The sequence below is a fragment of the Pelophylax lessonae genome (assembly GCF_965119305.1).
Source record: "Pelophylax lessonae genome assembly, chromosome: 5".
Taxonomy (NCBI): Eukaryota; Metazoa; Chordata; class Amphibia; order Anura; family Ranidae; genus Pelophylax; species Pelophylax lessonae.
Genome location: NC_138772.1, coordinates 398614578 through 398641488, shown reverse-complemented (window position 1 = coordinate 398641488; position 26911 = coordinate 398614578). Strand labels below are relative to the sequence as shown.

Here is a 26911-nt window from a genome sequence, read left to right as displayed (position 1 = left end):
AGCACATAAACACGCATAAATATTGTAACATACATTTTTTCTGCTAATTCGGGCAGAAAAAATGCTGTTTTTTTCCATAAGCTCGTGTGCATGAGGCTTAGGCGTCGTTGACACAGGTGGTCTGATCAGACCCGCCTGTCAGTTTTTTTGGACCCTCCATTATCCTCTATGGAGTGGCGAATATAAACGAACATGTGTCCGTTAACACCCGCCAACTTCTAATCCAATAAAAACAGATAGATGGGATCTATTTGTCTAGCGCAGTGGTCTCCAAATGGTGGCCCGGGGGCCACATGCAGCCCTTTGATAGCCTCTATCTGGCCCTTGGGACAATGTTCCTCCAACTGACACCAATGGTGAGGAACCATTCCTCCCGGATAGGACAGTGGGGTATAAACAGGCAGGCGGTCCATTTACACCTGCTTGCCCATTGAGGAGAGCGGGCTGTGTCTGTGCCTGCTCTGCATAAGCAGATCGGACACGGACCAGCCATCCACCTGCTCAGCAGGGATCAGAGGACAGATTTCCTGTTCAGCAGGCGGACCCCTGGCAGAGTCTACCATGTGTCAAAGGGGGCTAAAGGATTTTGCTTGATACTGTTCCATCGGTGCAGGCTAAAAAGTGTTACAGAGCCGATTTGCAATTGATCTAAAATGATGTAACAAGGTTTGTTTTGGGGAAAATAATACAACTTTGGTTTTAGCAATTCATTTAATGTAACAAAGTATAAATATATCAAGATTATAGATTTGAGACTACACCAGTATTTTCTCTGTTGGCATGGAATAGTGAGAATTTGTTCCCATGCTACTTATTTAGCTTGGACAAAAACCTGAAGGCTTGGTTGAAAGCATTTATAAAGCTATTGCTGAAAAAATATTGTTGAATGGAATGTTGCGGTCCTTGTATGGATATATCATTTGAGCTGTTAGCAGTATAAGCAGTTCATCAGCTCCCCTAATGACTGCTCCAGAACTGTATCAACATAGCAATAAAACATGTTATTTTTTATTTGCTCCACATTTGAAATTAGTTCTTTAATAACTATTTTTTAGATTTAATTTTTTTAGGACCAGTAATTATATTAGGTTGGCACATAGGCTCTTTTATTCAAATAGAAGCAGGTCATATTGAGAAAATGATTCCAGGCAGAGTCGCAGATTTTGTTTCAAAATGGCAACGGTAATAGAAATATACCTTGTTTGGCTTGTAAAATGTGTACAGTGTAGAGGGGACTGGCATTCCGATATTTTGGATCATGTATTGTGACATCAAAAGGCATTTTGCTGAATGCTTCAATATCTGGCCACAGCTCATAGTCTGTTGTCAGCTCCTCCTGTCCTTCTTCAACTACAAGAGAAAAAAGTACAACATATTTCAACATGATAGATGCCAACGGGGGTAACTAAATTAGGCATTATTCATTTCAAGCAGAACAATGCAATAAGGGGTCGTGACTCGTGAGTGAACACTGAAAGCAATTTATAAGGCGGTTATAATATCTGTCAAAGGGGTAAACCCACTGTGAGACCAATATGTGTAGTAAAATCCCCTTTCACCATAAATTGGATCATGGCATAGATGCCACTTTTATTCTTTGCCAGGGACTGTATCACACTGAGCTAACAGGATTGCGAACCAAAACTTGCTCGTCTGCCCAGATGGTACACACTTTTGTCCACACATTTTCCTTTTTCAAACAGATCCTTAAAACAGTTCCTAGGAATCAACTTTTGTGTTTTAAAGGCCTGATCAAATGTAAATGTTCAAAGGGTAACTAAAAATATGGGAGCTGCTTTTTGAACTTGTTTATAGGTGCAAACTCTGGGGCTGATAGTCTAACGCAGTGTTTCTCATCTCCTGTCCTCAGGGCCCACTAACAGGCCAGGTTTGCAAGATATCTGAAATACATCACAGGTGATATCATTTGCTACTCAGTGATTGCAGTATTCTAGTCTGCATCTCCCCAAGATAATACTTAAAATCTGGCCTGTTAGTGTGGCCTGAGGACCGGAGTTGAGAAACACTGGTCTAACGTAATCCTTTCCTAATAATTTACTGGCCCAGAACAAGCATGCAGCTAGTAAAGTGTTTGGATATCTGATAAACACATTCCTGGTCAACATTAGCAGCCCCAATATTTCTATGCTGACCTTTCAACTTTTCTATTGTGACCTTTAAATTATCAATTCAAAAAAAGCCAGTTTTAATCATGAAATATCAATGTAATATTTTGCAGTATGATAGTTACACTGTACATATAATGACCTAATATTATGTACATACACCAACATATACAACAGATACAGATACTAAAGCTATATCTGTATATGCCGGTTCAGCAGGTACCGGCCGAGTTTCAATCCATCTATAGGGTGCCTGATTGTACCCATGTGGATCAATTAATGGACTTTGGTGCAACCAGCATGTCGGATTTTTTGCATACGATTACTGCCAGAGGCTATAGCAGCTAGCAGTAAATACTGTGTTCTCCCAGAAGGGATGGCTCCTCGCTCCCTCCCAGTAGAACACAATAGCTCTGCGTGAGGGATTCCCTCCATCAACACAATCAGTGTTAGTGGGGGAAACTAGAGATTTTCTTTCGTGCAACCAAAAAAATTGCATAATCCATGGCCTTCTTTATTTGTTCCTATTTTAATTACACAGAAGCTTACCTTTGTTGATCTCTTCCTCATCGTAGACATCTACCTCTAAAAGTCGAATCAGCATGCGATATAGTATTCTAAGAAACTGCAGGTAAGCACCAGTCTTTCCTACCTTTAAAATAAAGGACATGTTAGCATAAATACCATAGATTTACTAAAAAGGATTTAAATGGAAACTTGGTCAGAAGACAGTTGAAAACAGACAACCCAAGACTATCCTTTCATAGCAAGAAAGCATTCAAATTGAGTGAATCTCAAAGAAATTAAATGACATCTCCTTAAAATACCAGACAAAATAAAATCAAAAAATTTGCAACAAGTAAAATTAACAAAATTCTAGGTAAACAGCTAAATGCACAATTGAAAAACGCTTACGCCAACGGTCATATCTACCAAAGGTCCAAGCACTTTGGCGATTCTCCCCTATCAGACAGCACAGCAAGAGCTTTCTTAGCACCTTGTTCTGCGCCTCTCAGTCTGACCGCTGCGATTTAGGGAATCTCCAGAGGCTGATATCAAGACAGATCCAGTTTAAGTGTGTATCTATAAATACCTTTATTTTTAAAGCTAAAACGTTTGAGCACATAAAAGAACACTAATGAATGCTGTTATGTACTCATTAAAATAAATATGGTAATTCTAATTAGACTAAGTATTCAAATTTTGCTTGGTTTCAGCCTCTTGTAGCACCCTGTACACTATAGACTGGATGGGGAGGGACAGCATTAAGAGCCAATCTGGTGTGATGTATGTATATGGGCTTAATAAGATCATGCTCACAACAGGAGAGAGCAGAGGGATGAGCTCATCAGTCTACCGCTGCTTCTTCACTGTCCAGTCACAGGCTGAAAGAAGGGAGGCCACCTAGCTGTATGACTAACAGAAACAAGCCTGGTCACAAATCTTGATGGACATTATTAAAATCATTTGGGAGAGTTCACAGAGAAATGCAGTCATTACATTATTTTTAACTCAATGGGCTCTTGTTTGCACAATGCAATGATTCTATCCTAACTCTACCTCTGCACAAAACTGGTTCACAATTTCTGATTTAGTAACATGTTGTTGCAGTAATACGTGACATAGTAATAGGTTGATTGTATGCAGAGAAACCATATTTTAAAAGTTTTATATTGTGAGGAAACAAATAATTAAAAAAAAAAACAATTGGCAGGTAAAACAGCTCCCATAACTATAATGGTGTATTTAATGGCTTGAATGGAGACAAGCTTTAAAAGGAATACACAAATGCATTGTGTTATGTTTTACCATGCGCCTAGAGTTCAGCTTTAAGAGGATATAAATGGATTTTTGTAAAATCTTACCGTAAAATCCTTTTCTCTTAGCTCATTGACAGACGTAGTCTTCGGTGATACACCACCTTCGGGTTATGTTGCCTCCACAGGAGCAGGACTAGACAGGAAATTAAAAAGCTCTGGCCACACCCTAGGGGCAGTCCCAGAGGGTATATCCTCTCTCTCTGCCTCAGCAAATCAGTTATGTGAAAAAGCAGTCTTTAGAGATTTTAACCCAACCCAACTCAAAAACAGAGGGGCGGGGACTACGTCTGTCAATGAGCTAAGAGAAAAGGATTTTACGGTAAGATTTTACAAAAATCCATTTTTCTCTAGCGCTCATTGACAGACGTAGTCCTCGGTGATACACCACCTTCGGGACGTCCCAGAGCAGTATCACAAATGAGGGGTGGGAAAATGGAAATCAAATCCCAATCTAGAAGGCCCAACCGGTGCCAACTAGAAGTTTACAATGCTCATCCTTAATGATGAGACTCAACAAAAAAGAAAAAAAATTTTTTTTTTTTTCAAACAGAAAAAAAACCCTCGAGGTAGACCACCGGTCTCCTCAAATTGCGGCCTGCAAAACCTTGCGGCCAAATGAGGCATCCGCCGATGCCGTCACATCAATTTTATAGAATTTTGTAAAGGTATGTACCGACGACCAGGTGGCCGCCTTACATACCTGGACCACTGACGCCTGATGGCGAAAGGCCCAGGAAGTACTGAGCGCTCGAGTGGAGTGCGCCCTAACAGGGAACGGAGGACTCTGACCCTTAATAGAATAAGCCTGTACCACCATTTGTCTAATCCATTTGGCAATGGTCGCGGCAGATGCAGGCAAACCCTTTCTGGGGCCATCCGTGATCACAAAAAGTGAATCCGTCTTACGGAATGATTCCGTAGCTTTCAGGTATACCCTGATTGCCCGAACCACATCTAAGGAATGCAACGCATGTTCCCGATGATGCTTGGGCTGAGGACACAAGGAAGGTAGTACAATATCTTCATTCAGATGAAAATCTGAAACCACCTTAGGAAGAAAGGATGGCTTAGGATGAAGTACTACCTTATCCCTATGAATCACTAGGTATGGGGACTGGCATGATAATGCAGCCAGTTCTGACACCCTGCGAGCAGAAGTAATAGCCACCAAGAAGGCCACCTTCTGGGATAAAGTAAGCAAGGGAATCTCCCTGATGTTTTCAAAGGGAGGTTTCTGTAGAACCGACAAAACCAAATTAATATCCCAGGGCGGTAAGGGCGCGCGGACTGGAGGAGCCAGGTGCCGCACCCCCTGGATGAAATTCCGCACCAAGGACTTGGTAGCTAAAGGTTTCTGAAAGAAGATTGCTAATGCTGAAACTTGACCCTTGATGGTGCTCAAGGCTAGCTTCTGCTCAACCCCTTGTTGCAAAAAGGCCAATATTCGAGTCACCGAATAGGTACGTGGAGGAAATCCTAAAGATTCGCACCACGCAATATAAGTCTTCCATGTGTGATAATAGACCTTGCTGGAAGTCGCTTTCCTTGCTTTAATAAGGGTAGGAATGACTGAAGTAGACAAACCTCTGTCCTTCAGTACTTGGGTCTCAATGGCCAGGCCATTAAACCCAGCGACTGTAAAGCATGATGGTAAATTGGTCCTTGAGACCACAGACACTCCCTGAGACGAAGTTCCCACGGAACGTCTGCGACTAGCATGTCCAAGTCGGCCAGGCCGGCTTGAGGAGGCCAGCCTAGAATTTCTAGGACCACTGGCGCTGATAGAATCTGAACCAGGCGTCCCTAGAGGTATCTGGCCCCGACCATCCGAGAAAGTCTGGTCGTTTTCTGTTCCCACACATTTATCAGATACCTGATTGTTTTCAGGAAGGGTGATCTTTTCTGGTTGAACCTCAGGGACCGAAGTCACCCGACTAGAGGCTACTTGGCCTATCTGGTCAACCAGATCCGATTCCTGTGAGGTATAGGGACTAATCTTAGGAAAAGGTAAAGGAAAAGATCTATTCAGGGAACGGTAACTACCGCTTCCTGTAGTACTTAAATGTTGGAAGGGAAGAATCGCACCGGTAGTAGTGGTTGAAGCTCGATCTAATGTCCTGAATACCGGTGAAAACGTCCCCCCACCCTAAAACCGGGTGGGGGCGCACCTTCAGGCTGTGTACTCCTTTGCTTCGGGTTTGGCTGGGTTGGTCCTCTGCTTGTCCGACCAGCCCTTCTTGAACCCTCCTGGAGGAGTCTTGCCTTTCCCGCTAGTACCAGCCGGGCGCCCTTTATGGGCGGTAAAGAAAGGTCCTCGCTTGTTGCGAGGTCCCTTAGCTTTAGCAGCCTGTGGCAAAAAAGTGCTCTTGCCCCCAGTGGCATCCTTGATGATTTCATCTAGGTTGGCCCCAAATAGACGATTCCCCTGAAAAGGGAGATTTGTCAAGGTCTTTTTGGAACCTAGGTCAGCTGACCAGCATTTTAACCACAGCACACGTCTGAGGATCACCGCTGACATAGATGCATGCCCTAATAAGGGAGTAGTGTCCAAGGCTGCGTCACAGATAAACTGTAGCCCTTGTATAATCTGTTCCATCAAATCAGATGTCTCCTGGGGAATATCTTTTCCCCTAAGGTCTTGGCGTACCATTTTCGCCCATTCCGTAAGTGTCTGGGAAACTAGACCAATAACAATTACTGGTCTAAATGCTGACCCTATCAGAGAGAAGATGGTGCGGGACTCTGCTTCCATCTTTCGATCCACCGGATCCTTAAAGGACGAAGTGTCCTCCACTGGGATAACCGTGGCTTTATTCAGCCTGGAAATAGGTGGATCCACCACTGGTGGTACCGTCCATTTCTTAATGATGGATTCCTCAAACGGATAGCGTCTAGCAATACGCTTGGAAATAGTAAAGGTACGTCTAGAATGCTCCCATTCTCCTTTAATCTGATTACCGAAACATTTGGGTACAGGAAAAACCTTCACCGTTTTGATGGGCTTATTAGTACCAAAAGGAATCTCTGTTTCAGTTGCCTCTGCCGGTAAAGCCTCAAGTTTTAAGGTTTCCTGCACTGCCACAACTAGTGCGTCCACCAATGCTTCTTCCTGAATTATAGCAGGAGAAGAAGCGTCCTCCTCACTGTCTGAGGGGGCTTTACCTGGGATAACAGCCTTTGCAGAGGGACCTGCAACTGCAGTGACCATCTCTGAATCAGAGTCAGAGGTGTCAGATAGTATAGGGGTAGGCGGGGGTCGCTTCCTTGACCCCCGTCCCTGACAGGCCGCCTCCACCCGAGCCACCATAGACTCCAAAATTGCTGTAAATGACTCTACACTCTGTGCACCGGCGGGTCCCGTGGCCCCCTCGAGGGAAACAGGTGGGGGAATAAGTGTGGCAGGGTCCATGATAATTCCAGTCACTTCCTGGATAATATAATTCAAAAATAAAAAACTTTTTTTTTTTTTTTTCTTTTTCAGACCCCCAGCGCCACAAAAAGCCCCTTAGTGTTACCTGCTAGGGATCCCTATCGATCGAGAGAGAGAGATAGACCCCCAGGCTCACCACTTGATGCTCAGAGTTTAACTGCAACAGGTTACAGCGCTGTCTTGACAAACAGGAAGTCTTTTGGCTGGCTGCCCAGGAAGAAAGGAGGCGGCTCCGCCCCTCTGCACGCCTTCCGGCGCCTCACCTAGCTCCACGAGGTGTTTGGATCACCTCAAACATGGCCGCCCCCATGCTGGAGACACGAGGCTACGCCAAAATGGCGGCTCGTGCGATCCAGCAAAAAAAATGGCGGCGGCCTGTACTGAATAGCGGTGTGCTGCAGGGCACACAACACTCTCTCTGCATGGGGATTTGGCGTGGTTGGCGGTACCGGCCCTGGCGGACCGCATGGCCATTCGGGAGGCCTGCTAATAGCTGGAGATCTGATTAGGAAGGCAGTCTACATGTCCGTGGCTTCTGACTGGTAGGTAGCTTATTCTTATCACCGTAAGATTCCCAGAATGCCACAGATTATAATCTTTTTAACATGTATACAATTAGATTGTTAGCTCCCAAACCAAGCCTCCTGGCTTTTTGCACATAAAATCACACTCAAAGTAGGAGGATCTGTGTCATTTATAGGATAGAGAGGGACTCTATCTTACCATACAGAGAGGGGCCCGCGTTCACCACAAGACCCGTCAGGGGAAAAGGGGGAACATACTACTCACCATACCGGAACCAGGCGGGCACCAACTCCTGACAGTACCCCTCTCCACCGGGGCGGGAGGGCTGTCGACCGATATGGACGCCGTGACTCATGGTCTTTGGCGTTTCAGCGAGACGTTTAACTCGCAGGGTCAGTCCTTTAATGGGACTTTGTCGCGGCCGACCCAGCGCGGAGCTATGGCCTGCACGCGCTCGTAGGCTGAACTGGGGTGACCACCGGATCTCAACATCCAGCCCGTCGCCCAGTTCAGCTTTCTTGCTTGAAGATCTCACAGGAACACTGGAGAAAAAAAGCTGTCTAAAAAATCCTTTAAGAAAAAAATCTTGCCAGGACCTAAGATCCCAGCAAGGTATCTAGGTCCTTACTCCTAACTAGACAGAAAATAACTGATTTGCTGAGGCAGAGAGAGAGAGGATATACCCTCTGGGACTGCCCCTAGGGTGTGGCCAGAGCTTTTTAATTTCCTGTCTAGTCCTGCTCCTGTGGAGGCAACATAACCCGAAGGTGGTGTATCACCGAGGACTACGTCTGTCAATGAGCGCTAGAGAAAGATTATTTTAGGTATTAAGCATGTGTTGGAAGTTGGGCATTAGAATACTACAGGGGGGTGTGTGACAGGGCTGTCTTTAACAAAGTGCAAAAGGGGCAGCTTCCCCGGGTCCAGTCATTGTTGTGGGGCCCAAAGCAGCTGCCTCTTGAGCCCTCACTGCCCACAAATAGTTGATAAGTGGATTCAAGAGGGCCCAAGAAAATGTTTGCCCAGGGTCCAATCACTAGTTATGATGGCCCTGGTGTGTGATAGTCTCAAAGCAGAGCATAGCTGCTCTTTCCTATACTCACAGTGCAGTTTACGAGCTTTCTCAACTGATCCAGAAAGCGATTACCATTGGGAATACAAACTGCAAGCAGTGTATTACATTCATTTCTCAGCAATGAGCCAGCATGCTTGTGCACAAGTTACCAAAGCCATCTTGTAAGCCTTTTCATTGGTGTGTTTGAAGGACAAGAAACACGTTGCAGAAATTAGAAAACTAGCATGAATGCACACAGCCAGCAGTATCTCTAATAAGAATAGCATGGATTCACAATTATCCTATAGAGTAAATCCGGCCATGGTTATAAGCTATGAAAAAGATACCAAATACGGTATATTTTAGTGTACATAGGGATTACATGTTGTATTTAAATAAACTTTATTTTGGTAGTAAATCAGCCTACAAATTCCAATCACTGTAAGCTGATTTTTTTATGCATTTATGGATTCTGACAATCATTAACCACTTGCCAACAGCCCTATAGCAGTTTTACATTATATATATATATATATATATATATATATATATAGCAGGGTGGCCACGCAGTGCAGGATCACGCATATATACTTCCAGGTATCGGACGCGAGTGCGTGCCACTGGCGGCTCGTTCTGACTGTGATTCTACACAGCAGGACCCATGGAACCGATGTCCGCCGACACCCAATGATTGTTTGGTACACAGGCAGATCTGCCTATGTAAACAAGGCAGATCAATGTTCTGTCAGTGAGGAAAGCATGGATCCTGTGTTCCTGCAAAGCAAGCATACAAATCTATGCCTTCCTCGATTTAAAGCACCTCCCACACTACAGTAAAACACCAGCTAGGCAGACAGTTAACCCCTTAATCACCCCTGATGTTAACCCCTTCCCAGCCAGTGTCATTAGTACAGCGACCGTGCATATTTTTTAGCACTGATCACTATATTGTCACTGGTTCCCAAAAAGTGTCAAAAGGGTCAGTTGGTGTCCATTTTGTTTTCTGCAATATCGCAGTCCCGCTATAAGTCACTGATAGCCAATATTACTAGTAAAAAATAAATAAAAATTTCATAAATATATCCCATAGTTTGTAGATGCTATAACTTTTGTGCAAACCAATCAATATACGCTAACTGGGATTTTTTTTTTTTAACCAAAAGTATGTAACAGAACACATATGGGCCTAAACTGATGAAGAAATGTGATTTTTTTTTTTTTTTACATGTTTACTTATCACCAAAAGAAAGCACTATTTGTAGGGAAAAAAGAACATATGTTTCATGTGGGTACAGCGTCGCAAGACCGCGCAATTGTCAGGTAAAATAACGCAGTGCCGTATCGAAAAAAAATGGCCTAGTCAGGAAGGGGGTGCATCTTCCAGAAGTGAAGTGGTTAAACATGCATCACTAAAATCATTATAATTTCTAAAGCCAAACTGCTTCTCTGCCCCATTGGTTCTACTATTGTCTGATCATAGAATATACCATAAACAAATCATTCACTCTACACAAAAGTTCACAACTCTTATACACATTATCCTGAGGGAAACTTGTTCCTGCTTATTCACCCTTAAGGTGTAGGTGTTATTTCCTCTATCAAGGATTAACAAAAAAAAGTTAGAAGAAGAAGAAGAAGGAGGAAAAGGAGGATTGGACCAAAGAATCAGAAGATTAATGACCTGCGATGGTCCAGTCAGAAGAAGACGGCGTGGATGAACAGTCCTTGTACCCAAATGCTCACTGGGGTTTACATAGTCCGCATGGTGCTGCCTGGCCGTGGTCCATTGCCGATAGTAAAGTGATTGCTCATCACTGCTCAAGTCTTTGGATATTAAAGGCCTGAGAGATCTCAACCAGCTCACATCAGCATGGGGTAAGAGTGAAACGGTAGAGAGTGTCTGTCCACTTTTATGAGAAGCCAGGAGATTGTAAGAAGCACGTGAGAGAACCACGATGCGCGGCATTGTTAAACCCAACGTCCTGCTCTTTCTTCCTGATTGGTGAGTCCATTGAATAGTGTGTGCTGAAGAGGTGGAGAATTTTGAAGTTGTGCTGCTGGCCATTTGTGCGCCAAGAGAGTCGCATTCATTTTTGATTTCACTGGCTGTAGAATTGGGGTAAGTGACTTCATCCAGAGAGCTGTTTGCTACATTTGGGAAGTCAGAGTTTAATGGAGGTCTCTGTGTTTCTTCAGCTGTGCTTGATGAACTGACCCCATTTTCTGCTATGGAACCTGTGCCAAAAGAAAACATTAAATGGGATTATAACCCTTTATATTACAAAATCCGCTTTAATAGCTTTTCAGAGGGTTTTCAGCTATCACAGTGCTTTATTTCTGTTGTCATTTTAGTATTGTTCTTCTTCATTTCATACCTCTTTAAAAAAGTTTATCATGCATTTAGTGTTGTACAAATAAAATGATTATAAAATGATTAAATAATTATCAAAAAAGGTAAAAGGAGAGGGGATCATTGATTGAAAAATTAATTGGGGGGGGGGGGGGTAGACTTACTGAAATTATTCTCATACATTGATAAAGAAAGACAAATCATTGGAAAATTAAAAAGAAAAAAAAGCAAAGTCTATAACTTCAGCACAGTCGCAAGCATATCTATCCTTCAAACAAAAATGTACTAACCTGACGTCCCAGTGACTGCACTGCCATTACTGTGTGGTCTGTCGATGTCAATAAACAGATCATCAGAGTCATTTGCAATGCTGTTAGCCTTGTCGACTTCCTTGTCACTGAGGTCCAATGCAGTCATTGGTTCTCGAACGACATCCCTTGATACATAACCGCAAGCCAGGCCTATTTCTTGCTCTAATGCTGTCCGTGTTAGGAAACTTGAGTCGATCAGTCGGAGGTCACAGTATTTCAAGGATCTAGAACACAGAAGAGGTTTCTTATGAACACGGTGTTTAGAGAAAATGCATAGAGGCTCTCTACACATTTTCTTTTAAGCTCAGGACTAAAATTAAATAAAAGCCAAAGCATTTTAAATCATTTGTAGTCAGGTAAATATTAAACCATCTTCTATCCAGCTAGCAGGTGGAGCTTTAATGTCCCTTTAACCTTAATAGCATTATTATTTTTCACTGTGTGAAGTCCCTTGTTTAGGGAACTCAATAAAACTGACCATACATTTTACAATTTTCTTATTCAATTTTTTAGATTTACCTTCAACTATGTAGTGCAAGGGCCTGCCGGATTGCATACAATTTTAAAGTATTTAGGTCTGACCTCATATTATATGTTTTGGTAGATCTAAAGGAAAACGTACAAGAAAATTGTATAATGTATGGCCAGCCTAACCTATGAAAGCAGTGACTTGTCCCTCATCAGACATGGGAGGTTTCCAGCAGATAAATGGGAGCTGCAAAGCAAACTGATCTGTTCTGCTGTCTCTAGCAAATCCATAATGCTCGGAGAGCCCTCTGTAATGCATTTAATGTTTATCTGTAAAACAAAGATTGTATATAGAACAATTAAACAAAAGCTTAAAGACTTGTGAACTTTGCTTCAACTACTCTTCCTTTTGAACAATAAACTGGTGGTGATTCCACTAAAGAGATCTCATGTAAATAACACTATATTTTGATCCCTCTTGTGGCAAGATAACCCTCCCAGGATTAAGTCGGAACATCTGTAACTTCCAAAGGATGGGGAAGGCGTAGCTCTTCCAAACGCTTCCCTATATTACCTAGTAGCTCAATTGCAGTACATGGTTAAACCTAACCACCTACCATCTCTCTCCTATGCCTATTTTCAATTTATTGCAGTTTACCACCACAGCTAAGAGCTTTATCTCTCAATGCTACACTCTACTTTTAAACGCATACTTAAAGGATTACACGTGTAGGGCCCTGGCAAACTGGAATGGTGACATGGGTGCTTTAGGACCAGACCAGTGGGAGGAGGCATTGCAGTCTGTCCAGATGAACTCCTTGAACACATCTCAGAGACTTCCCCAATTATATATATACTATAACAAATATATTACATCTTGTCCAAACTCTATACCATGGGTCTACTTCAGGACCCTACCTGCAGTAGATGCCACAGGGACCACAGCCACTTATTACATATGCTCTGGTGTTGCTCCAAGCTGCACAGATATTGGACAACAGTCACTAGCTCTCCTAACGGTGCATTTAATAATGATAATAAACTAGATCCCAAACAGTGTATATTAGGTATACTGAATGACGAGGTCCTATAGGCACATACCAGAAAGGCAATTTATAGAGCATTATTTCAAGCCCATAAACTCATCAACAATGGAAATCAGAACATCCTCTGGCTATGGAGGAGTGGTTACATATAATGTGACTAACCTTGAGATATTAACACCTACATTTTTCAACATCGAGGCTGCCCCGATAAATTAAAAAAAAAAAAAAAAAAAAAAGGAGTATAGGATTGTTTGGCTGAACACCCCCGGTTTTTCCCCGTTTGAGTTGGTATCTCACAGACTACTGTAGAGCTTACCATGATCAACCTGTGTTCTTAAACGAAAGGAGGCTTATTCTCACCCTTTGATTTGGCAACATCTTATCTGCTTAAGCACAAAATCTGCACTTGTAGTTTGACTAGATATTTTATTCCTGTGTATTGTACAATGTCATGCGGTTTTTCATTGGTGCCTGTACGATCTGGAATTTTGTACTTTTTAATAAACTTCTTTTGAGTCAAAAATTTTTGTGGAAACCCCCCCCCCCCCCCAAAAAACAAAAACAAACATAGCATGTAACTATTTTATCAAAAAAAAAAAAACGCCCTTACTTTTTCCCACATCTATTTCCTGAGTGCCGAGCGGGATGGTCATTTTAAAGTGTTTGGAGTCAGGTAAACTTAAAATCTAGCATGTCAGCGGGCACTCGGCCATTAGAGTACATTATTTAGGGTGCCAGTTAAGTATAGGGCTTCTTGTGTCCATAGCAGGCACATAAAATAAATCACAATTGGATGCAGATTGAACTAGAAAAAAAAGGTATGGTTGTTTAAATACCTTATTACAAAAGGATTCTGTAACAATCATTTAGATTAAGTTTAGGGTTTCACGGATACCGTACCAATACTAAGCACTGGCGGGAGTATTGGTACTCATGCAAACGCTCCGATACCTGAAACTAATACTTTCAGGTTCGTTTCTTTCAGCGGTCAGTGACCATGACAAAAAAAAAAAAAGAAAGCCGGAAATGATCGGTTGTTAAGCAGCAGGGTTGACGCTTCCTGAACAACCGATGACTCATTCAGCTGTCAGTGGGGGTTCCCCTGTTGACAGCTGACATGTAAACGAAGTCCTGGCAAATGAAGCTATCAAAAAAAAAAAAAAAAAGCAGCCAGGCAATGTTAATCAACAACATCGCTCAGCAGCTGAAACCTAAGGATGAAAAGAAACATTGTTTCTTTTGGTATTGTTCGGTTTATTCATCTACAGATCAGAGGGATGAACTTCGATCCGCAGGTGAAGTTAGTTTAAAGCAAACTGTAAAGTAAAAAAAATAAGATTTTGTTTTTTTTATTAAATGTTCCTGTTTAACCCCTTAATTTATTCTAATCAGCCTTAATTCCTTATTCTCCGCCTCCATTTAATTAATATTTTCCTGCTGTTTTTTTTTTCACTTTGATTTTATAAACTACTAAAACTTTTTTTTTTTTCCTCCTTTCTTCGTTCCTTAATATTTTTTACACCTTTTACATAAAAAAAAAAAAAAATGGGGACTGCAGTCACTGAACTTCTGGCTTGGATATTTTTGAGTCAGAGATCTGCAAATAGCATGCAAATCAGAATTCATAATTAAGTCAAACGTTCTAGTCTGCATACAAGTTAGCTAGAGAATGAGCATGACAGCTTGGAAAATCGCTTTTGGAAAATTAGAATTCGGTAAGGAAGAATTAAATAACCAAAGCACCTAGGAAAGGTTTCTCCAAGGGGGTCCTTGCCGGTAAGAATCACAACACAAGGTAGGCCTTCAAGGTCTTTGAATGTTCTAGGAACCCAGTCTTCTTGTTCACATCCACTCCATATCTTCAAAAAAAAAAAAAAAAAAACCACAAGGAAATATTTTTTTTTATTTAAACTGCAGCAAAGACAAAAATGTCAATATATATCCAATGGGAGGCATTTCAGAGCAAAACAAGTTATGGATTTCTTTTCTATGAGTATTAAATGTTAAATATGCAGAAATAGTCAGTTTTTACATTAATTTTAGACTACCGATGTATATAGTCTAGTATTTAAACAAATCCAAGCTCTCTTTTTTTTTGGTGCAAGTTGTATTCTCTTGTATAAAATATATCACAAGTCATCAAAGAAGGACAGGTTTCAGGCATTAAAGAGGTTGTATACCCCCCTGTGGTGTTTGTACCTATAGGTAAGCCTTGTACAAGGCTTACCTATAGGTACTGTAAATATCTCCTAAACTTGCACCGTATAGGAGATATTTACATTACATGCAGCCAATGAGGTCATCAGCACATGCACTCTGAAGGAATGGCCGCCAGTGCCATTCCTTCAGAGCCCTGTGCCATGACGTCATGTGGCTCCGGGCAGTAGCACAGACCCAGAAGGAAGATGGGCGCGAAGATGGATGTAGCCTCCAGTGGGGACGATGCGGGCTTCATTTGCAGGTAAGTGTCACATAATGTGCTAGTATGCATTGCATACTTGCACATTATGCATTTAATTTATAGGTAACCAAAAATATATTTTTTTTTTCACAGGCTTTAGTTCCTCTAATATCTAAAGTTTCTCTCCCTTTTCATTTGAAATCCTGATTTACAACGTTTTTCAAGTATGTTAAGGCATTAAGATTGTGCTTCTTTTACAAGCAAGTGAAAAAATAGTTTTACACATTCATCAATGGACTTAAGAAGGGCATCTGTCACCAGAAACTGCATGTTATAAAACTGGTTTTAGCAAGAACACACATAAATAATATTGGCATTGACATACCTTCAGCCCTCTTCTCATCTACCTTAAATAGTGATGGACTAACAAGAAGGTATCGGCGATGGCAGGAGTTCTCAACACCGCTGCGCTATATAGGATAAAATTGAAAATTTAGATCTCCCCAGGATTAAGGGTGGCTGGACCTACATTTTATTGCTTAACCCAGTTTAGTGACATATTTCCAGGGAATTAACTAAGCTCCCTGGGCCATTATAAAGGCACGAGCAACATTAACAGAGCGGATTGAATTTTTTTCGGATCTATTTGCGCCACTTGACTCAGTTTCTATTTCAGAGTGAACTAGAAACTGGCTCTGGGTCTGCACCTGATGAAAAGAGGCAATATGGCAGTTTCACATACAGAAAGCAGACCACTCGCTACAATTTCCCTGCCCAGAGAGTGATTACACAGCACAGGCAAAGATTGCACAGGGTTGACAACCTCCTCTTCCCTCTGCTCGAAGGTGAGTGGGAAGAGCTGTGGAATTGGTGCATGCAGCTCCATCTCTCCACTCAGGGTGTCACAGTCACAGAACAGATCGCTCCTAATTAACAAAGGGGCTTGTGCCCCTTTTGTCAATTAGGAGCAGCACCTGCTCCATGTTGTAAATTTAGAAGAGTTGTGCATGTACAACCCTTTGTTAATTCCGCCCCATCTACATTGATCTTTTTTTTTACGCAAGAAAAAAAAAATTGTATTGTAATCAGAAGAAATTATTCCAGGATTTTTGTTTCTTTTCAGACCCATGTAAAATCTCCTCTTGATATCAAACTCTGGCTGGGCATATGGTCAACAGGGAACAGTCACCCTCATGACCTCACTCCAAGCTCTGCCTGAGAAGGGGCAAGATGCTGGATAGGAAAAACAGAGCTTTGGGTAAAAAACAGAGTGCCTTGTATTCCCAATGACATCACGGAGTCTATGACGATAGTAGAAAAATCTGTACCAAATAGGTTTTGAATAGAAGCTGAGAATTTCTCTTACCTTTAATCTAGTGACAAAGTGCTTGGCAACAGACAGTTCAGAAGCAGGATTGCCAAGGAGCACTTCAAAGCGATATTGCAACCCTAGTTTATCTCGGACCTCCTGCAGTCGCTCCTTTGCCAACATTGCCAGCTGTACCGAAGGGACCCGGATAAGGAGCATGTGTCCCTGGCCACTTTTGTCTTTTGCTGGGAAGCTAAGCAGGTCATCCACAATGCTAAGAGTCTCTGGTGTGGTGTGGTCTCTGAGCGAGGTCATGGTGGTTAAAGCAATAAGAGCTTCAGAATACTGCTGAATAAGAAGGTAGCATCGAATTACCATGCTGTGAAGCCTTGGATACCTACATGGAAAGAGGATGGTCATTTAAAAGAACGAGGTGCCAGGTTGCAGTAAATGAATGTATGACATTTAAAGAGGGAGTTATTCTTGGAAAAAATAAACATCACCTTTCCAGGAGCGCGTTGACCATTTTTTCAAATGTTTCATCACATCTCAATAAAGGACTTGTAATACCCCATTGTAGAGATTTGCTGTACTCATTAATGCCAAAGTACACCATTTCCTCTCCAGTTACACCCTCCTAATTCACAAAAAGCATAAAAAAAAAACACACAACTCATTAAATGTTTAAAGGCCAAAAGTATAAATACAGTAAAATAAAACTCTTTCCTACTAGTGCCTTCATTGTCACCTTACTCATGTAACCAATGTCATAAATATTATAAAATTGACATTTTCAGATTTGAATTACCGGTAGTAACTATAACAATGTTTGTTGAGCCACAAGTGTGAACTGAACTCCATAATGCAAGATGGTGTAACAGTCGAAGTAATTTTGAAAAAAAAAAAAAAATATTAAAAATATTTTCTTATGAAAAAAAAAATGAAATAAAAGGAAATGTGATATAAAATTCCTTACCACCATGTCAGACTGAATCCAGTGCACCTCATTGCTAGGGCTGATCTTGGATTGCTGTGTCTGTAAAGCATATGGAAATGCACTGATTTGCAGCACTATGAGATTTAGGGCTTCCTGCACTTCATGACTATTGACAATCCGGTCAGAAAGACCCTGAGAGGAATCTCCATGGGACAACGTTCCTGACAAAGCACTAGAAAGGAAAACATGTCGTCAGAATACACATTTTGCAGATATGATGGGGCAGAAAATCACATCTATGAGAAATACTTGTAACTCTTAAATTGGGACTTCAACGCACAATATATACCGTATATATATTTTTTAAGAGTACAATTTAAAAACAAATTGTGTGCCTAAACGCCCTGACCTGTAACCTCTTCCTAATAGTACATCTAATCTTTACTTAACCCTACCCTCACCAGAATTCAAAAGAATACAAATAAAACCCGAACCCAAAACCATAAAATTACCCCTTAACATTTAGCCTGAAATTTTTTTTTTTTTTTTTAAAGGAACTTAATCAAGTTCTTAAAATTAAAATATATCTCAAGCTGCAATATACATATATATATATATATATATATATATATATATATATATATATTTTTTTTTAATATATTTCAGGGCTGTCCCCTGCAGTGCTGCCTCTTCACCTCAAGATGCCCTCAGTCTTTTGGGTTAAAATGATGCCCAGTGTCACTCAACATTCAAGTTTACTGTGAATGTAGGGTGTCATGGGTCCACCCGCCCCCCCCCCCCCCCAAAAGGGAGTCACCACTGAGCCCTTTATTCACTGTGTAAGGGTGCACAGAATGGCACTGTTTGTACCATTCTCTGCATCATTGAAGACATTCCACCCCCAGAAGACCAGAGTGAACCCAGAAACTTAAAACTTTGTTAAAAAAAAAAAAAGTTAATATTAGCCTGATGGCTTTAAAACACAAAACTCTCCTAAAATACACAGTTTTGGAATGTTATAAAGTTTATCTACTTTTCAATCCATCTAGTTGTCATTATGTGACATTGAAGCATTTAGACCATATGCAATTGCTATGTGATCCATTTTTTTAATTTAAGGCGAATAAAAATTAGTTTTCCATTTCAATTAGTACCTGCTATTTTTCAAAAACAGACAAAAATGAAATTGCCGCTTTCTCTAAATATGGCAGTTTTGGGTAATTCTGTACACAGTTTATGTATAGAAAATCCAACAGCAATTTCCTGCTGGAGTGATTGGCTTACTGCTTTTGCCTCACTGGTTTTCCTAGACATCAGCACAGAGTATGAAGTCCAATTACAGGAGCCACTTTTTTTTTCTTTTTACAACAGAGAGTTCTCAGGTGGTATATGAAAGTAAGCCATCTCCATAAGCATTCAGGGCAAGAAAGGACAATGCAAGACCTAAAATCAAATTATGCAGAGTAGAGCAAAAGCATTTTAAATGCTTGCAATGTACTGTAAATAGGTTTACCAGGAGGGGATTTTTTTCTCAAAAAACATACTTTAAAATAGTTGCTTACACTGATTAACCTGTGCAAATGGGCTTTACAGCTTTATTTGGCATCATAACCAATGAATCCAAAAGCCACCTCTTCTGCACCAAGATCTCAGTGCAGAGCAGAGGCGCTGCTTTACCCCGACACCCAGGGCCCGTGCCCCAGGTCTTCTACGCAAGGCCCTGAATATTCTTTGAGATATGGAGATAAATGCATTATACAGTTTTGGAATGTTATACAGTTTATCTACTTTTCAATCCATCGAGTTGTCATTATGTGACATTGAAGCACTTAGACCAATTCTTTTTTTTTTTTTTTTCCAGTTAAAAAGATTAGTCTTATATGTGACCCAAATAGTATCCGACCAGTCCCTCAACATTTTATTTTTGTGCCCAAAAGGTGCCACTGGTCAAATGGGGCCCTAGAAATGCCCCTGCTGCAGAATGAAACTTGGCTGTAGGTCTGCCTTTTCACTGATAGATGGTTCTAGAACAAAAAACGTAGACAATTTGGAGACCTTTTAAAATCTGCGTAGATCACCTTAATGTAAATAATCTTACTAATAAGCATTAACTGCATTTAAATCAAAAATGAAATATACTGCAGCTTACCAAACCCTAGATGTGGTGGCTGCATTAGTTTAGTGGTTATGTTTTTTTTTTCTTTTATATTTTACTTACCTGTTCTTTGCAATGGTACTGCACAGAGTGGCCCCAAACCTCCTATTCTGGGGTTCTCTGCCAGCTTTCCAGGCTCCTCCTCTTCTCTGTGTGCTACCATAGGAAGCCAGTTCCTATGAGGGAGCACCTGCAGACTCACTCCCTAGCTGTATAGGAAGATCCTGCGCTATGGAACTTAGGGAAAGGGGCTGCAGCCTCCATAAAATATAGCCAAAAGACTATATCAAAAGTCACTTTCTGATCCGGGACCTTCGTGAAACGCACACGTTCCGGAGCGGAGAACCCTTGTTGGCATGTGCTTACATGGTCCCCCCTGATTTGGGTGTCTATATGCGTAATACCTACTAATAAATTGTGAGTACCCTACTTTGTGATATTTTAAATAAAATTCATATTAGGGTATCACACTATGTGTCCCCCCCCCCCTTGTTCATTCACATACACACCATTGCTGGAGTAACAACCAGGAAGGATACTGAATGCTGTGGAGCAGCACTCACTCCCCACCCCCTTTGGTACCCGAGACGTACAGACGTGGAAACAGTATCTAGGACCCTCAAGACCAGCCATCTCTACGCTGTGGTATACAGCTTATATATACCCCTGCCTAATACCCCTGTGTGGGGTTGGGCACTCTGGTGAGTGCAATCTATTTTATTTCCACCCTGGGTAACCCCCTATAATATTAAGATCTTTGGGATTACCATATGAAGATTAAGCACCACCACCTATGGACATTGATTTAATATTTGTGCACTGAATATTGGGTCACTTTCACTGGGCTTAATTTTCACTGTGCATAAAAGCATTTGCACTTTCTAACCCCGATTTATACATTTCACTTTGCACCTAACGTTTATTTCCACCATATCACTGCACTTATCACTTTATTTTACCCACTATTGCATACATATAAATTCAACTGTGTCTCTAATTTTGTACTATCTACATTTAACTGTATTTAATATATACTGTTTTTTATATATACATATACAAAATATTTTTTTATATATTAGTCACTCTAATCACTTTTATATGTTGGCACCTTATACCACTGCATCACCTTTTAGACCTATTTATTAGGTTACAGCACCAAGCACTTTGCTTATTATAACATTTTTTGTTTTATGTATTTTTATCATTTACGCTAGCGTGTTATTGGATTTATATGAATTTTATTAGCATCCTCTTCATTTATCAATTATTTATTATTGGCTGGATACACATTTGGGAACATTGAACAGACCATTTATCTATACACCGTTCCTTGGCTATATTTAAGTCCATTTGTTTCATTATCCAACACCTATTAGGCAGCGCCATATTCCCTACCCCTATTTATTTTCACTCCCTAGCTGGTACGTGTGCATTCATAGATACACACAGCATGTCTCAGCCCTGCCCCCTTCTCCCTCACAGAATTTGGGAGACAACAGCAGGTGCTAATGGCTCCTGGTACTCTCACTGAGTCCTGAGAAGAACGAGACCAGTGTCGCTACAGGCGGTACAGCACTGGATTGACAGAGGACTCTGGTAATTAAAAGGGGGGGGGGGGTGAGGGGGTGACTAACTAGTACAATTTTACCTTAATGAAGGAAACGCATTAAAAAATAACTAAATGCCAAGCATTTTGTTTTTTTTAGGTCCTAAATAGAGTGGGGATGGATTGAAACCCCTGTCAGTTTTTATTGCAGTCTGTGCCTCCGAGGGAGCTTCACCCTTTCTATCTGTTCTGCTTACCATTATCATTGAAAGTGAAAGTAAAAGAAAAACCCAAATTTTGGGTTGTCCTCCGGGGAAATTTTCCAATGGCGACAAAAAAAAAAAAAAAAAAAAAACATCTGACAGGGAATATAACCCTCTCCTGCTCTATTGAAAAAAAAAAAAGAAAAAAAAAAAAAAAAATTTGCCCACTCTTCTACTTTAGAAAACTATATTTTCACCTGTTAAACCTGCCACACACTTCCTGTCCTAAACTAAAATATGCTCCCTTACCCAATTTCACATTGATATCACTTGATTTGTGCCATGCCAAAAGATCCCACCAGCAAGCCAAGGCAGATGATTACAATTGCTTGTCATTCAGTGCACTTACCTGGTTAAGTCTACATGGCTATTATCATGTATAAGAACGTAGAGAGTATATCGATTTTGCTTCACTTTTTTCATAAACGCTTCGAATTTGGTTTGGAAATCTCCATCTAGTCGAAGCACATACTTTTCTGCTCGCTGAGGTGCAAATGCCGATTCCTCTAGACCCAAATCAGTCAACACACCTACCAAAAAAAAAAAAAATCAAAGTCTGTCTAAGGTCTGAAGAAATAATATAAATAAGTATAGCATTTGTTTACAGCTATTTATTGCATTCACACCTAAAATGATTATCATGATTCATCAATATTTATTGTACATCACGGGACACAGAGCAGCCATAATAATTACTATCTGGGTTAAAGAGGAAGTAAACCCTCCTCAGGAAGTTGTACCTATAGGTACTGTAAATATCTCCTAAGCATGTACGGTTTAGGAGATATTTACCTTTAATGCGGCCAGTGACGTCACTGGCGCATGCGCTCTGAAGGAACGGCTGATCGTGCCGTTCCTTCAGAGCCCCGTGCCGTGACCGTCGGCTCCCGCGCGCGTGCGCAGGAGTGACGTCACCGCGGCTCCGGCCAATCAGATGGCCGGATGCCGCGATCCCGGAAGACGGGCGACTGAACATGTCGCTCGTCATACAGGTAAGAGAGCGGCACGGCGGGGGCTCGTTCTAAGGTAAGTATTTTATAATGAGCTAGTATGCGATGCATACTAGCTCATTATGTCTTTCTCTTGCAGGTTGCAAAAGAAAAAAAAAAACTTTTAACGAGTTTACAACCTCTTTAAACGCCACCTATAGGTGAATGGACACTGGCAACCAAAAAGACAGGAAGTCCCTCTCTATATAACCCCTCCCATACAGGAAGTACCTCAGTTTTTCGCCAGTTTTTTAAAGGTGATGGTCATGGTTGGAGAAGCTCTCCATATTTTTAAAAAAGATTATGCTACAATCCCAGTTAAGATCTCTGGATCCAAGGGGATTGGCAATCAGATTCATCTGAAAGCGGAAGACTAAAAGGATGGTACCTGAGCCTCCATAAAGGGAAATGAGGTATTGCCTGTAATGCGACCCTTTTGGGCCCTGGACCCTGGGATCCAGACCCTTGGTAAGACTAACTCCAAAGGTGTTCCGGCAGGGTGCCCTACAGGTCCAAGGGAGTGGCCCCAAAAATTAGGGGGACCTGGGCCTTGAAGGTCGACAAGTGACAGAACCCGCCGTGATGAGTGAAGATTGGATTCTAGTTATAGGCAGAATCCTGTGGCGGGAATGTCAAGTTCACTTTAATTATGAAGCACTGTTATCTTCTAATTTAACAGATACCGAGTGCCATGTTTTAGGTCTCCACTAAAGGCAGTATGTGGATTCAGCTATAGTATGCGTATCTTGGATGCCTGACATTTTTCTGCTCTCAACCCCCCCAAGCTTGGCGGGCAGCGGGACTTTGTATATCCTGCCCACGCATCCGCTTACCCCCCTGTGGCTCTAGGTTCAGGGAGCACCTTCGATGGCCATCCCTGCGGTGGGAGATTACGCGGGCACAAGTTCAGCCTATTTACATGCACGAGTATGTGGAGCCAGGAGGGGGCGTGTGGGTCACACGTTGGCGTGCACGTAGCACGCAGTACATGCGCAGTAAGGGGCAGAGACGGCGCAGCATTTGAGGAGTGTTCCCGGCAGCATGAGCTTTTGTCAGAAGCTGGATGGGACACAGAGCAGCTGCAGTCAGATGCCAGTCTATTCCTATTTAGTGTCCCCCTCCCCTCAAGTGCATTGCTTTGGGACATTGCAGATAGTAAATATTATGTCTGCTCTGTGTCCCGTGATGTATGATAAAAGAAAATTGGATTTTTCCTACGCCTTACCTGTAAAATCCTTTTCTTGGAGTACATCACGGGACACAGAAGTCCCTTCCCCACTTGTCTGGGATGTTTATTGCTTGCTGCAAAACTGAGGTACTTCCTGTATGGGAGAGGTTATACAGAGGGGGACTTCCTGTCTTTTTGGTTGCCAGTGTCCATTCACCTACAGGTGGCGTATAACTCAGATAGCAATTATTATGGCTGCTCTGTGTCCTGTGATGTATTTCAAGAAAAGGATTTTACAGGTAAGTTGTAGGAAAAATCCAATTTTTTTTGCCAAATATGAAGGTAATTACTACTGTTCACAATGGGTTTACTAACCTTCCATCCATCCACCAACAGATCCCAGAAATATCTGGTACTATTAAACAATGTGGAAAAAAATTAACTCCATCTCCCCACAATGCACTGCTTGGTACCCAAGTGGCTAACTGACAGGTTCCAGAGGTCATGAAGGTTTAAAGGGTATGTGCATAGCTTGTGTGAGTGTCAGCTTATGACACAAGATTTTGTATTTTCATATTCAGTTAGCCAATCAGGATGACAGGGTAGAACATAAAGTAAATCCTCTTAAGGATCCCTACACTACAAGCACATTGAACTGGTTTATTTTGCCAGTATGCATCTAATTTCTTGTGTCTTTATACAGGCAGAAAATTATTTTTTCCACCACTCTCCTTTTCTTTCTAGTTTCTCTTCTCCCCCCTATTTCTAGGTTCTCTCTTCTCCTATCGCCCCTTTCTTTATCTTATCTAAAATTTGGGCAGTTTTTTCCTGCGCCTGGATCTACACCATCCTTGGTCTACGGAAAGGGGGTCCTTATCAATTCTCCTCTTGGTTGCCAATTCATGGATGGCCTACTTGGTCTACAAGGACAAGGACTCTTCTATTCCTTCTTTATATCACAATTTTACTAACTTGATACCATAGGTGCGCACAGACAATTGCATTAGGGTGTGCACCTCAAAGCTCAAACACATACACGTGTATATACACTGATGGTGTCAGTAGAGCGGTGGACGCTATCAGTAGGGCAGAGTGGTGTCAGGGCAGTGGATGGTGTCAGTGGTTTTTATTTTAAAATTTTTGTATTTTGTATAAAAATTGTAGGAGTCGTTAGGGGGCTTTGCTGAAATATCAGGGGTTCAAACAGGGGGAATCTGCACCACGCAGGGTTATTAGGGTGTGCCCAGGCACACCCTGTGCGCACGCCTATGCTTGATGCTTACTATACTATTTTGCACAATGGTGTATGTATTACCATCGTTGTTGTCTTTGTCATGGAAACTGCTTTTTTTTTTTTTTTTAAATTCAATAATACTAAAACTATCTGGATTATTTTTTTATTTTTGGGCAGCCTATTTTTTTCATCTGTAGTTTTAGCTTCTAGGTGTCACCCAGGGGATATGCACCGGATTGCGTTTTTATACAAGTTTAGTGCCCTTAACTTCCTACTTATTCTTAGTTGATAAGCAGAACCTGACAGTTGAGCCTCCAACCACCCAATCCCCATGCTTTGAACAGAGTGGTAGAAGTGCAAAAGGAAGGCAAGGAAGGCAAGTAAGGCCGGTCATACATGGTTCAACGCCAACATTCGAACTATTAATAGACAGGCTGAATGTCGATTGATCAACTTGGGTACAACCAGCCAGCCGGATTCGCTTGCGATCGCAAGCAGCTGCTATAGCCACTAGGGATAATCACTGTCTTCTCCCAGCAGGGACGGCTTCCCCCGCTGGGAGAAGTGAACGGCCCAGCAGGAGGGATTCTCACATCACCACTGTCTGTGTTGATAAGAGAATTGAGCAAATTTCTTTCCTGCAACCAATGGTTGCAGGAAAGAAATTTGCTGCGTGTATGGCCAGCCTAAGACAGCTATTTGGACTACCAGTAAAGTGAACCTGTTGCTTTGGCCTGGATGGATAAATCACAAGTTCCCTTTTTTATAGTTTCAAAGTAGGCAAGGTTGAAGAAAATAGTCCATCCAGCTCAACCCGTGTAAGTGTATGTGTGTCAATGTTGAAAACCATTTCTCATATCCATGTATGTTGTGTTCACTAAGCTGCACGTTCAAGAGGCTTGAAAAAATATCAATACTTTCCGCTGACATAACCAATTGTGGAAGAGAGTTCCACAGCCTAATGGCCCTGGCAGTGAAAAAACCCCTGCGCAGCTTTAGGTTAAACTGCTTCTCCTCCAATCTCATTGTGTTTGTCGTGTGCTCTTATACTCCCTGAGAATGAAAAGTTTTCTTCCTATACTTAGATCACCACTGAGGTATTTGTATATTGCCATCATATCTCCTCTCAAGCGTCCTCAAAACTAGCGCCCACAGCAACAACAGACATTATTTATCTGATGCTGAAATATCAGTGCTAAAAGCAACCATTCCCATGTTGAGCTCTAATAGCAACTCAATCTCAACAATGAAAAATTAGGACTTGCAGGTGGGTGTAGATCAATAGAGCATTTCAACATTTCAATAGAGCTGCCACAGAAAAGGAGGATCAAACTGTTGTTTCATTGACATTGTAACCGATTTGTTAGTAGAAGGAAATATTTATCTTACCAGACAGTCTAATCCTTTGAATAGTCTGCTGTACCAGTATTTCTGAGCGTGGAACAATAATGAGGAAATCCACCTTGCCGAACCGTCCTAGATCCAGACTTTGACTGCCACTGTCTGCAATTGCACACACCTGGGAAAGAAGCTTCCGAGCCACCATCAGTTGAGACTGGTATATTTGGAAATTATCGGTGTTACAACCTAGAACCCAGAAAAAATTAATTATTAATGAGATTTAACAAAATAGACCATGTCACAGATACATAACCTCTTAGATGACTTGGTTGCACAGTCTTCAGGTAGGCAAAAACAGTCAGTCAGTCAATCAATGCAGCCTTCCAAGCTCTATTGTTTACATATATATATATATATATATATATATATATATATAAA

At 41.6% G+C, this 26911-nt stretch overlaps 1 protein-coding gene across 1 annotated transcript in view; it reads right to left on the bottom strand.

The window, feature by feature from the left end:
- GREB1L (GREB1 like retinoic acid receptor coactivator) overlaps positions 1 to 26911 on the bottom strand; it is a 117209-nt gene that overhangs the window by 26218 nt on the left and 64080 nt on the right. The window contains exons 15-24 of the mRNA XM_082259555.1: positions 26522 to 26719; positions 22091 to 22271; positions 17817 to 18009; positions 17344 to 17477; positions 16898 to 17237; positions 14874 to 14989; positions 11596 to 11840; positions 10637 to 11190; positions 2676 to 2778; positions 1198 to 1350 (exon numbers count right to left, since the gene is read on the bottom strand). Of these exons, the coding sequence (XP_082115681.1) occupies positions 1198 to 1350; positions 2676 to 2778; positions 10637 to 11190; positions 11596 to 11840; positions 14874 to 14989; positions 16898 to 17237; positions 17344 to 17477; positions 17817 to 18009; positions 22091 to 22271; positions 26522 to 26719 (2217 nt within the window). The remainder of the gene's footprint in view (positions 1 to 1197; positions 1351 to 2675; positions 2779 to 10636; positions 11191 to 11595; positions 11841 to 14873; positions 14990 to 16897; positions 17238 to 17343; positions 17478 to 17816; positions 18010 to 22090; positions 22272 to 26521; positions 26720 to 26911) is intronic.